We start from the raw sequence: 12,913 nt of genomic DNA, 5'->3' as shown, positions 1-12,913 counted from the left end.
TAATTTTAAATAGTCAAAATAGTTCAAATAATTGAAAGAAAAATCAGCAGGCCCTCATAAGCTGGAGCACTAAAATATTTTGCATAAAAAATAATTTCAACATTCATGTAAAAAATAGTTGCCGACTAACTTTTGAATCTTTCGAATAATTGTCTCAGCTGCACGTGTATATTTTCATATGAATCATTAAAATACTCAAGTGAGGTAAAATTACCTCAGATTCTTACTTTAATGCAGTACTTGAGTAAATGTACTTAGTTACATTCTATCACTGGTCAGCAGAGGGACGCACAGTAACTGAAATTACACTAATGAACTAAGTACAGTCATATTTATCAGCCCACAAAAATAATAATTCAAATACTCTAAAACATAATAAAATAAAATTGATTAGATGATATTCATGCATTTTATTACTTTCCTCTTAAAACTTATTTTTCCTCGCATTGGCACAACAATCATGATTCTGGAGGGCTATGTCTCGATTTATCTGTATGGATTTATAGGCCAACCTCTGAACACTAGAGGGAGCATGAGCGCTGTCTGTTATTACAGTAAGGACTGCTGAGACATGAATACAGTTTTGCTTTATGCACCACTGAGCAACGTTGCTAGGAATGAACAGAGCCCTGATGCCAATGCTGTATCCAGGTCTCTCAGTACATCCATAATTTGACCCCCTCTGTCAGATGGACAGCACTATTTCACAATATGAGGGGTGGGAGGATCAAATGGCATATTGGAATGTGTTTTAATGATAAAAACACGTTGATTTATCATGTAAATACATATAACTTGTACTGACAGTGATTGTTATACTTGATCCCATTTAAGGGTCCATCCTAGACTTTTTTTTTTTTTTGCAAGGACACAGGACACGGAGTCGTTTGTACCACAGAAGATACTGCTTCATCACGATCATTATCATTTCAGGGTTGTGGCTACACATGCAGCTCCACCCAACATGTAATGGAGCCACCTGTCAGGTGTACCCAGGGGTGGTTACTGTGTATAAATACTGTACTGTATAAACAGTTCAAACTCTTGAGACACATAAAAGCAAACAGTTGACTTCTCTGTTAACTTCAGCAGACCCTGTTGCAATGGACGGATGGAGTGAGACAGAGGACGCCACCGTGGTAACTCAGGCGATATGTAATCTGGTGAACTTTAATCTACGTTTATTCTTCACAGCCTCCACACACAACTCTCTGCTCTGCATTTCAGTCTGGATTAACACCATATTTTGTTCCATTCACACACAGGTGAAGGACCAAGCCGAGAAACAGACAGGCAAAAAATACAGGGAATTCAAAGCAGTTAAATACAGGATTAAGAATGTGGAGGGAGGACAACTCTTGGTCATCAAGGTAAATAATTTTGTGGTATTTAAAAAAAACATTTGAAAGCCTTAGATGTGTCTGTGTATATTATACAAACTGAATTAATTGTGTGTGTTGAACCTAATGTCATGTCAAAGTCATGGCAGGACAGTAAACACCAGATCTGTGATGGCAGAAGATCTTCACTGTTCAGCAACACAAGATGCAGTTATCCTCTCTCATGCAGGTTCATGTTGGAGGAGCAGACTATATTCATCTGAGAGTCATCCAAATACCTCTGCTTGTACACGGTGCGCCGGACCCAAAGGAAATACTGCGTGGTGTCGAGCAGCACAAAACCAAAGACAACCCCCTCGAACCTTTCACCATTTGATCACACAACCTGTTTCAACAGTTAAACACTTACAGGCTGCAGTCTCATGAATGCTCTGCTTCTTTATTCTGAAATGATTTTACACAGATATTTGATGTTGGGAAGAAGCAAGTTAAATGCACTGCCTTCTAAAGATATAAAGATTAAAGCATAAAAAAACCTCGATACATTTCTTGTGGTTCTTATATGCAGCATTTGCTTTTCTTTCATGGAGTCTGATTTCTAACCAGCAGTAGTGGATGTATCTTGAAATAGTCCACATCAATCAAACTGTAAGGAGTGTAGCTTTCTAACGATAGGATGTGTGAGTTTTTTTTGGTTAAGAAGTGTACCTCTTTACGGCATGTAGAAAACATAAGTTCCTCTAAAGACTCACAGATGATTTCAATCACAGGCAACATAACAAAGCACAGGGATGACTGGGTTAGGGATGGAATGTGAGTGTGTTGGAGAAGAGGTCAGAGTGGTCTGGATGGTCTGCAGCCTGCAGCCAGGACTTAGCAGCAGCATGTTAGCATGCTAGCATTTGCTAAGTAGCATAGCACATAAGTACAGCTGAGGCTGATGGAAATATTATGAGTTTTAGGTATTCATAAAGCAAAGTACTGGACATATTTGTACCTGAAAGTTGGCAAAAATGTGCAATCAGTAATTTTAAATCGTCAAAATAGTTCAAATAATTGAAAGAAAAATCAGCAGGCCCTCATAAGCTGGAGCACTAAAATATTTTGCATAAAAAATAATTTCAACATTCATGTAAAAAATAGTTGCCGACTAACTTTTGAATCTTTCGAATAATTGTCTCAGCTGCACGTGTATATTTTCATATGAATTATTAAAATACTCAAGTGAGGTAAAATTACCTCAGATTCTTACTTTAATGCAGTACTTGAGTAAATGTACTTAGTTACATTCTATCACTGGTCAGCAGAGGGACGCACAGTAACTGAAATTACACTAATGAACTAAGTACAGTCATATTTATCAGCCCACAAAAATAATAATTCAAATACTCTAAAACATAATAAAATAAAATTGATTAGATGATATTCATGCATTTTATTACTTTCCTCTTAAAACTTATTTTTCCTCGCATTGGCAAAACAATCATGATTCTGGAGGGCTATGTCTCGATTTATCTGTATGGATTTATAGGCCAACCTCTGAACACTAGAGGGAGCATGAGCGCTGTCTGTTATTACAGTAAGGACTGCTGAGACATGAATACAGTTTTGCTTCAGGCCCATTCTTCAGGTGGGATTTTTTGATTCTGTCATTTGTATCAAGTGTTTTTGTTGCGTCAGGATATTTCAGATGTCAGATTAATTTTCGTGCTGAGCTGAATATTAGTACAGAGAAATATCTGAATGGTTTTTTTTTTTAAAATAAAATCATTTTATTGAAATATGAGTTATCAAAAACTGTGTGTTGCTTTTCTTTCTGTTGAATCTGATCCATGAAACAGCTGCAGGTGTTTGATTTCAGCTGGCAGGCAGTGTGAGAAAAGGGTTGGACAGATATTTTTCCACAGAAGAAGGAGGACGAACAGTCCGAATAATTACTGTTAGATTCTGTGCCAGCTAAACAGCAGTTGTTGACATTGCTCCATGTTCTTGATTGCGACATGATCATAAGATAACACTGTCCTGTCTGAAGCTGTTTCCGTCTGCTTTATATTATAAGTGTGGAAAAGCAGACGATCCACCCTGACATCATATACACAGATTTGTACATGGTTAGCATAACATGCGTTCTTTTGTGGCAGCTCAACAGTGAGTTTATGATAACTTTCTGATATAATGTCTGTAAAATATTATAATCCAGAATCTCTCCAGATGTCAGAGAACGGGTGTGTCTGCCTCAGGTGCTGCTGCTGCAGACAAAGTTGAACTGAGGCGGTGACATATTTAATAAAAGCCACACTGTGATCACCACACCTGACCTGATGTTTCTGGTTTTCACTTCCAGTGAACTACAGAGAAACAAGAGGACCCACAAGGCAGCAATCCACACAGTAATCTGTCAAATAGCAACAGACAAGAGTCACGTAAAATGTCTTTACCTTCTGTGCCAAAAAAACAACAACCTGTTGATAGGAACACCACAATGTCACCAGAATAGAGAGGTGCAGGTGCACTGCATGATACTAAATCTATTTCATTATATTTTCTGCCTTACAGAATACAGTGAGTGTTTAATCATATTTCAACATGTTAAGACCTTATTTGTAAGGGCAGAGGTGGTCACATGTTTGTCCTGGGTCTAAAAATGCCCTCTAATAAATGATTAGAGAAAAGTAAAGTCAAATATAAATTGAAGAAATAACTATGGTATTAAATTATAATATCAAATCATGAGTGAGCTCTTTTTTTCTTCATTTATTAATTTAATCTGGAGGGCCATTGCCTCTCTGCACCTCACGTCTGTACATTAGTGACGCTCGTACGTTTTTTTTTTTTTTTTGCAAGGACGAGGAGTCTGTTCCACAGAAGATACTGCTTCTACAATATGATACTGTTCTACAAAAAGAACTGAGTCCCTTTTCAGTTGGTGCACTTTTTGGTCCATTTTAAGAGGACTGAGTTTGGTTAATTTAAAAAGGACTAAATGTGAAAACACCATTGAAGCAAACCAAACTCAAGTTCGGTTTGCTTCAGAGGGGTCTGAGTTCTGTTGGAGTGTTCACTTATATAGTCACTGCTCTGAGTTTGCTTAGAGGGCTGAAAAGGACCAAGTGTGAAAACACCCACAATGGAATTGAGCCATCATTACTGTTATCAGTTTCACCAGTGCTTCTCCTACTGTGACACGTCAAAATGTCTGCTGTGAAAAAAGTCCATGGCAAGGGAGATTTGATGTCAAGGGTTGTTGTTTTTTTTTACCATTTTGGTGGAGAAGCACCAAAAAAGGAAAAAGAGAAAAGAAGCAGCCACTTTGTCAACCTTCCTCAACAAAATACTGAGACATTTTCAAATGTAGTCACTTCTTAAAAGAAATGGCCATTTTAGAATGAAAATACATACAGAACTTACTGACCCTCATGCTGACAAGAAGTCCAGTGTAGTTTTTAATCCACAAAACTCATATCAGAGGATAAAAGCTAGCCGGAATAATAACGACACTTGAAGTGCATGGAACCCACATTTTGAAAATGTAATAAAACTCAGATGTGTCTTTGTATATTATACAAACTGAATTAATTGTGTGTGTTAAACCTAATGTCATGTCAAATTCATGGCAGGACAGTAAACACCAGATCTGTGATGGTAGAAGATCTTCACTGTTCAGCAACACAAGATCCAGATGAATATATTTCTTTTGACTTGCAGTTATCCTCCCTCATGCAGGTTCATGTTGGAGGAGCAGACTATATTCATCTGAGTGTCTTCCAAATACCTCTGCTTGTACACGGTGCGCCGGACCCAAAGGAATTACTGTGCGGTGTCGAGCAGCACAAAACCGAAGACGACCCCCTTGAACCTTTCACCATCTGATCACACAACCTGTTTCAACAGTTAAACACTTACAGGCTGCAGTCTCATGTTAAAATGCTCTGCTTCTTTATTCTGAAATGATTTGACACTGATATTTGACGTTGGAAAGCTACAAGTTGAATGCACTGCCTTCTAAATCTATAATAAAGATTAAAACTTTTTTTTTTTAATTAATATTTATTTCTTGTGGTTCTTATGTGTAGCATTTGGTTTTCTAAAACAGATGCTGGCTTGGCTGGAAAAAGGTTTGACAAATAAATTTAAAAAAGGTAAATAAATCCCTGCAGTTCACACAAACCTTATTATGAACATACAGATTTTTAAATTTCTTAAGTTGTGAGATCTGATCACACAAACCAGAAGACATTTTCTTGCTGTGAGTTACTTGACAGGTGTCCTGGAGGAGGAAAATGTATTTCATACTACTTCTGAGATTACTAAATGAGTGTGGCGCATACAGAATCTGACCAAATCAGGATAAACAGTGAAACTAAGTCCTGTCTGCAAAACTTTCCTGAACAAATTACAAACAAAAAAGACACACTATTAAGAGTGTGCAGCCTGCCATCAGCTCTGTGAGGCTGTACTGAGGCACAGTGGTGCTATGAGCTAAATGCTAACATGTTCACATTGTCATTAGGATTTATTACCTGGTAACCCTGAATGCGTGTACAAGATTTTACACCAAACCACTCAACAGTTAATGAGATGTTTCAGATATATCAATCTGTACATGAATTTAAGACGGACTGGATTAAACTGTACCACCTCCCTGCATACAGAAAACACTGAATTCCTCGGTGGTCCAGGTGATTTAAAACACACACAAGACATGTCACTTGAAAATGTTTCATTGTCTTTTTAAAAAACTCCTTTTGTACAATGTTTGTCATTAAAGAAGCACACGGATGACTCTTTTACAGCTGTGGTAATGCATTACAACGATCACAATGGAATACAAGTGTGTTGGAGGAGAGGTCAGAGTGGTCTGGATGGTCTGCAGCCTGCAGTCAGGACTCAGCAGCAGGTCACAGTTTCAGCCCCAGTCCGGATTCAAACCTCGAGTGAAGCGGCTCTGCTCATCAGACCTCCGTCGTCACTTCACCTTCGGAGGCGTGTAGTGGATTCTGCACCTTTCTTTGAAAACCTGAACACAGTAAAAAAACAGGAACAATTAAGGCAGAGGATAATGACAGAGCATTTGTGCGTGATAATAGGACATTAGTGATAACGGTGAGCATACCTTCAGACTTCTATCATTGACAACCTCCTCAACATTCAGCTCTGATTGCATAAGCTTTAACTGGAGACAAGGAAGAAAACATGGCAGCATCATTCCATACATATATAAAACACCAATTTAACTGTTTATATAATTCCACTAAAAAAGGGTCAGTTCACCTAAATCGTAGATAATCGTGTAGATGCGAGGAGGAGAAAATAATGTTGTCTGTGTGTGGAACTTACCATGTAGGAAAAAAATACATTTATAAAGGGGAGAACTATTGATTTTTAAGGACAAAAAGAAGCAACAGAATCTAAAATATCCTGACTTTTACTCCAGACTATGGGTCGAACTCCAAAAACACTCCATCCTCCAACTCCACACAAACTGTCTGTAATGTAGGCTCTCTATTAAAATGTTTCCTTTTCTGTGCCTGATCCGAGACAATAATGACATCACTATGACATCATCAGGGTCATTTTTTTTTCATACTTTGTAAAACTCCTCCTAGAGCCACAGAAGACATTACACACACCTCACAGCTTGGTGGTGTTTGAAGTCCTCTAGTGTTACAAACAGGACTTACTTTGGTCTGCTCCTTTCTGAGCTGTTTAATGAGCTCCAGGTTTTCGCTGTCTTTTGCCCTCTCTTCACGCAGTTGTCCCACCACCTCCGATGTCTGGGCTATACAGGATTTGATAGCTTTGTCTCTGGTCAGATGGGCCTCCATCATCTGTGGAATACATAAGATTATTACAGGAAAAGCTGTGAAAGACTTAGCCCCACAACACACACAGACACATTATTTTAGTCACGACCGTCACTCACAGATTCATAGAGCTGTTTGCATGTTTGCGTGGCGTCCACTTTCCCTGAGAAGGAGACTGTGGGCACGGTGGTGTTCAGAGCATGGACGATGCGATCATCTATGGTGCGCATCACCTTCAGCACCTCCTGAGAAACACACAGGGTGGCAAAGAGACAGTCAGCAGCCTCACTTCAACTAAAACCATCAAGCAACCATCTGACAGTCACAAAAACATGCACAGTTCTTTAATGGGATTCAAATTAAACTATAAGGCATCACAGAGTGGCATGATCATTAAACAAAACATGGCATTAAAAAATGCTGACATGGTCCCTGTTCAGAGGTTTGCATACCCTTTGTTCTTTGAACTGTGTACTGCCCCCTTTGGGATTAATGATGGCTTGCAGTCTTATGCAACAGTTGTGGACAAGGCCTTTTATTTTCTCAGGTTGTAAAGCTGCATGCTCTTTTTACCGTAAAGCCTCCAGGTCCTATAAATTCTTGGGAATTCTTGCATTAACTACATGTTTGCTTTTTTTGCTGCTGCCGCCACTGAAGGGACAACTTGACCTTGGGTTTTGGAACACTGTCATGTTGGAAGATCCAAGTGTAGATTGTCTCGGGACTGTATTTTATACTGAATGCATCATCAGTCACATTATCAAAAAAAAAAAAAGACCAGTTTTCACAAATTCTGCCAGGGGTATGTCAATTTATGAGCACAACTACATTTGAATTCATCCCCAGTTATCAGAGCATGGCCTGACGTCTCAGAAACAACACACGTAATTTTGCAGACGACATGCTCCTGGATCAACACTGCAATTAACCAATCACAACCCTCTGACATCATCAGTGTGCTGCACCTGTGCTTCTTTCAAAATTGCTTTACGCTTCTTTAGAGCTAAGCTAGTTTTCCTAAATGAAGTTAGTAAAATAGATCAAAATCCTCAATAACATAAAACAAAAACTTTATCAGCTACCGCGGTGTTAGCAAGTTAACTAGGTTTTACTAACAAGTAAGCTTGGGTCTAGAATGTTAGCACGTTAGCTTGCTAAGTAGATCGGCTTTGCTAACGAGTAAGCTTGGGTCTGGAATGTTAGCACGATAGCTTGCTAAGTAGGTTGGCTTTGCTAACGAGTAAGCTTGCGTCTGGAATGTTAGCAAGTTAGCTTGCTAAGTAGGTTGGCTTTGCTAACGAGTAAGACGGGGTCTAGAATGTTAGCATATTAGCTTACTAAGTAGGTTGGCTTTGCTAACAAGTAAGCTTGGGTCTAGAATGTTAGCACGTTAGCTTGCTAAGAAGGTCGGCTTTGCTAACGAGTAAGCTTGGGTCTGGAATGTTAGCACGATAGCTTGCTAAGTAGATTGGCTTTGCTAACAAGCAAGCTTGGGTCTAGAATGTCAGCAAGTTAGTTTGCTATGTAGGTTGGCTTTGCTAACAAGTAAGCTGGGATCTAGAATGTTAGCATGATAGCTTGCTAAGTAGGTTGGCTTTACTAACGACTAAGCTTGGGTCTAGAATGTTAGCACATTAGCTTGCGAAGTAGGTCGTCTTTGCTAACGAGTAAGCTTGGGTCTGGAATGTTACCACGATAGCTTGCTAAGTAGGTCGGCTTTGCTAATGAGTAAGCTTGGGTCTAGAATGTTAGCACGTTAGCTTGCTAAGTAGGTTGGCTTTGCTAACGAGTAAGCTGGGGTCTAGAATGTTAGCATGTTAGCTTGCTAAGTAGGTTGACTTTGCTAACGAGTAAGCTTGCCAATAGACTAAGATATTGTTCACAAACATTAAGAGTAGGAGTTATTTTTTGCAATTTTGCACTTGTAAAGACACATTTTCCCTCATTTTTCATTGCCTATTTAAAACTATTTTCATTTGACAGTGTGGTCCTGATTCAACACAAGCACTACAATCTTGCAACAAAAAAAGTTTTTAATAGGCTATAAAGAGGAGGGGAAATGTGTTAATCTCAGGTATTTGCAATTGGAAAGTTATATTACCCACACTCTTAATTAGTGAACAATATTCTAGCCTACTGGCAGGCTAACTTTGTAGCCTAGCCAACCTAGTTAGCAAGCTAACTTGCTAACCCTGCAGTAGCGTATATGTTTTCTGTTACGTGTCAGTGAGGATTTTGTTCTATTTTACTAACTTCATTTTGGAAAACCATCTTGGCTCTGAAAAAGCACAAAGGAATTTTGAAAGAAGCACAGGAGCAGCACACACTGTCAGAGGGCTGAGATTGGTTGATTGCAGTGTTGGTTTGGGATCGGATGTGGGATGTTGATCCAGGAGCATGTCCTACTTGGCAAAATCACATTGTGCCAGTAAGGACACACTAAATCCAGTCAACAGCCTAAAAAAACAGGTCTCCACATACTGGTGTACAGTATACTTTAAACTGACTTTTTCTCAATCAGCTGATAGTTTTAACAACAGAGGGACTGTTTTTCTGTCAACACCTCTAACAAGAGGTGTGAGCTGTGCAGAAATCTTATAAAATATCTTAAATGTGCCAAAATTGCACATAAATGTAGGCTCTTCAATATAAATAAACATTTTCTCGGTTACCTTTTAGTGTGTGTGTGTGCACTAATTTCATCATTACATTGCCATAAGGACAGTCTAAACATTGTACAGTATTTAACTGTAACATATACAGTAAAATACTGTGAACGGTATACAGTATGTTACTGGAATTAGCAAAGCATTGACTACTGTAATTGTTCTCTGCTGTATTTACAGTAGTATGCCTGCCAACCAGGAACTGACCAAGAGACCTTTTTCACAGCAGACATTTTGACATGTCACAGTAGGGAAAGCACATGTGTATTCAATAACATAATTGATAGCTGCACTGAGGCCCTGGTATCATCCATACTGGCTCACTGGAATAGCTTACTGGGACACTTAATGGAACTTAGCCATCATTAGTATTATCAATTTCACCTCCTACTATGACAAGTCAAAATGTCTGCTGTGAAAAAGGTCCATTTAACTCCAACAGGTTCAGGTTTTGTTTGTCTGAAGGCCCCTGACAGTCACTTATAAACCATATGCTGCCTGTTTCCAGTGCTGTCTGGCTCCATGAACTCCTCCAGAGCAAACAGAGCGAACACATTAGTGATCAGGAGGGTCACTCATTCACTCGCTCACACGGGAAATTAACAACACGACATGTGAACTCGCTAGAGGTTATGATTCAGACCGCAGCCATTGCCTGACAAGTCAACACAGATCGATTAATCCTTCGTTTAAATTACCTGAAACATTGAAAAGTCCTCACAATTTAAAGTTCCACCGGGCGCCGCCATGGTGGACTGCAGGGTCCTCTGTGAACACAACGCGCGGTGGCTGTCCAAGACGGTGCCTGAATGAAACGCACCCCGGTCCAGCTAAATATATATTAACACGGCAATATATTAACATTCATTCTTAATGTAAAAGGCTTTTATCTCGGGATAACTTAAAGCTAATTAACTTTATTCAAATAAGTATGCTTTTTAAATATGAACAGACAGTAACGTACTTAACTTTGTGAATCATACCACAGATACTCCGGTGTTACGTCAATATATGCACCCCATCGATTTGTGCCCCCCCCCCGCACTTTAACCTGTATTCCACCCCAACCAGTCATCTCTGTGATGTTTAAACTAATGAAACAATAACCAAAATTACGCTATAACTCCAGACACTGAGGGCACACACCATTTGAGGGGGGAAACAGACTTATCGAAACGAAATATCCGTGTGATTCAACGTGAATATCGCACAGTATGTGATGCAGTACCGACATGCTTTGTGAGATTGTTGCAGAAAAACAATATTATTATGAATATGAACAGTCAAAGTTTAAGGCAGGTGTTTTATTAAATGTCATCAACATAACGGATAACAAATGTAATCTAAATCTATTTTATTTTTAATTTATGTTACTTTTATGTATTTTTTTAATTTATTTATTTATATTATTATTATTATTATTATTATACACTAGGCCGCTCTTGAAAAAATGTAATCTCAATGAGACTTCTACCTGGTTAAATAAAGGAAATAAATATAACTACTATTTAAGTTTATTTACTTTATTAATCCCCCTGAGGGGGATCCGAAAGACACACACATGCACAAAGAGGACCTATACATGCACAAAGTGGAGAGATGTCAGGGTGGGCTGCCCTTGGTGAGGCGCCCCGAGTGGTTGGGGGGTTCAGTGCCTTGCTCATTTGGCTTTATTTTAGTTTATCACTATTAATATTATTATTATTATTATTATTATTATTATTATTATTATTATTTTGCGTGTGTTGCATTTTAACAGGATGTTGTGCTTGCTCTTTGAGGTGTGTGACTGTGTAACTCATTTGCTTGTATTTATTGTTGTAACAATATTCATGCTGCCCTCTTAGCTCCGTCACTCTCTCTGTCTCTCTCTCTCTCTCTCTCTCTCTCTATATATATATATATATAACTACTATTGGAGTAGTCAATTTGAGAACATTAATTGGAAATCAATCTGGACTTTCTATAACAAATATTTTGTTAACGATAAGGTTAGTAAAGTGTATTTTACAATTCCTATAATTAATCTATCCAACAAATCACTTAAAAAATATAGACATGATCTTTCTGAATGTTGTGTGTTCTGAAACACTGACACAGAAACACATATACATTTACTTTATGAATGCATTTATGTAAAACTCTTCTGGATTGATGTTCAAGATCAAATCAAATTTTATATATATATAACACATTTCTAACATACTAATCTCAATGTGCTTGTACATGCAACATGTGTGAATAAAAACAAATGAAGTCTTGAGAGTGATTCATCCCCAGCCCACCCACCAGCACAGACGTACCCAATCACACATCCCCAAAAGAGAACACTGGAGAGGAGAGGAAGATAAAGAGAGATAGAGACACAAACTATCCATAGGCCTGGGAGAACAGGTAGGTTCTTAAGCTTATCTTTAAGGGATTTACACAGTTGCAGAGAATCTCAGGCAGTCTGTTCCAAAGAGTGAGGCCATGATGACTGAATGCACCTTCAGCAAATTTATTCTGGATCATGGGCACCGTTAGGAGACCAGTGTCTGATGATCTGAGGGGTCTGGGGGGTTTGTAGGCTGTGAGCAGGTCAGAGATGCATTGAGGAGCCAGACCATTAGGTGCTTTGTGAACAGTGAGGAGTATTTTGAAATCAATTTTCAAAGCCAGTGAAGTGTTTTGAGTATGGGAGTAATATGTTGTTGTTGTTGGTGTTTTTCTTGTCTCAGTGATGATTCTGGCTGCAGCAATTTGAATAAGTTGGGGCCGTCTCATCTTTTTAGGGAGTCCGGCAAGAGGGGTGTTACAGTAATCTAGTCTGAGGGAGATGAAAGCATGAACCAGTTTTTCAGCATCTGACTGAATCATGAATCATGACATTGATCTAACTTTGGATTTTTTTAGGTGGTACAAAGCTGTCCTTGTGATACTTGTAATATGGCTTGTAAAGTTGAGTTCTGGATCCATGACAAGACCTACTTTTCTGACCTGCTCACTGGGTTTTAGAGACAGTGAAGTCTTTGTTTAACTGTAGAAAGGTTTTGGATGTTAATGTCACTAGGGCTGCAACGATTAGTCGACTAATCAATGACTAATCGACTATTAAAATAAT

General features: G+C 38.7%; 2 protein-coding genes across 4 annotated transcripts; one reads left to right on the top strand and one right to left on the bottom strand.

The window, feature by feature from the left end:
- The first annotated feature begins 1,058 nt into the window (after positions 1-1,058).
- LOC125882199 (leukocyte cysteine proteinase inhibitor 1-like) lies at positions 1,059-1,883 on the top strand. Its single transcript, XM_049565936.1, has 3 exons — positions 1,059-1,139; positions 1,266-1,370; positions 1,570-1,883. The coding sequence occupies exons 1-3, from the start codon at positions 1,104-1,106 to the stop codon at positions 1,714-1,716; spliced, it is 288 nt and encodes a 95-aa protein (XP_049421893.1). The 5' UTR covers positions 1,059-1,103; the 3' UTR covers positions 1,717-1,883.
- Positions 1,884-5,259: 3,376 nt separating this feature from the next.
- On the bottom strand, positions 5,260-10,644 carry mix23 (mitochondrial matrix import factor 23). 3 transcript variants are annotated; one of them, XM_049565918.1, is made up of 5 exons: positions 10,509-10,644; positions 7,264-7,389; positions 7,022-7,168; positions 6,454-6,513; positions 5,260-6,357 (listed from the first exon to the last, which is right to left on the bottom strand). In XM_049565918.1, exons 1-5 carry the CDS (start codon positions 10,557-10,559, stop codon positions 6,307-6,309), a joined length of 435 nt encoding a protein of 144 aa, XP_049421875.1. In that variant the 5' UTR covers positions 10,560-10,644; the 3' UTR covers positions 5,260-6,306. The 3 variants fall into 3 exon arrangements, with proteins under 3 accessions (XP_049421875.1, XP_049421877.1, XP_049421876.1); XM_049565920.1 differs by having other exon boundaries at positions 10,532-10,597; XM_049565919.1 differs by lacking the exon at positions 10,509-10,644 and adding an exon at positions 7,597-7,670.
- Between the last annotated feature and the right edge of the window lie 2,269 nt (positions 10,645-12,913).

The sequence above is a fragment of the Epinephelus fuscoguttatus genome, linkage group LG21 (assembly GCF_011397635.1).
Source record: "Epinephelus fuscoguttatus linkage group LG21, E.fuscoguttatus.final_Chr_v1".
In the NCBI taxonomy this organism is placed as follows: Eukaryota; Metazoa; Chordata; class Actinopteri; order Perciformes; family Serranidae; genus Epinephelus; species Epinephelus fuscoguttatus.
Note: the sequence above shows the minus strand (reverse complement) of the source record. Positions and strands in the feature narration are given on the sequence as shown.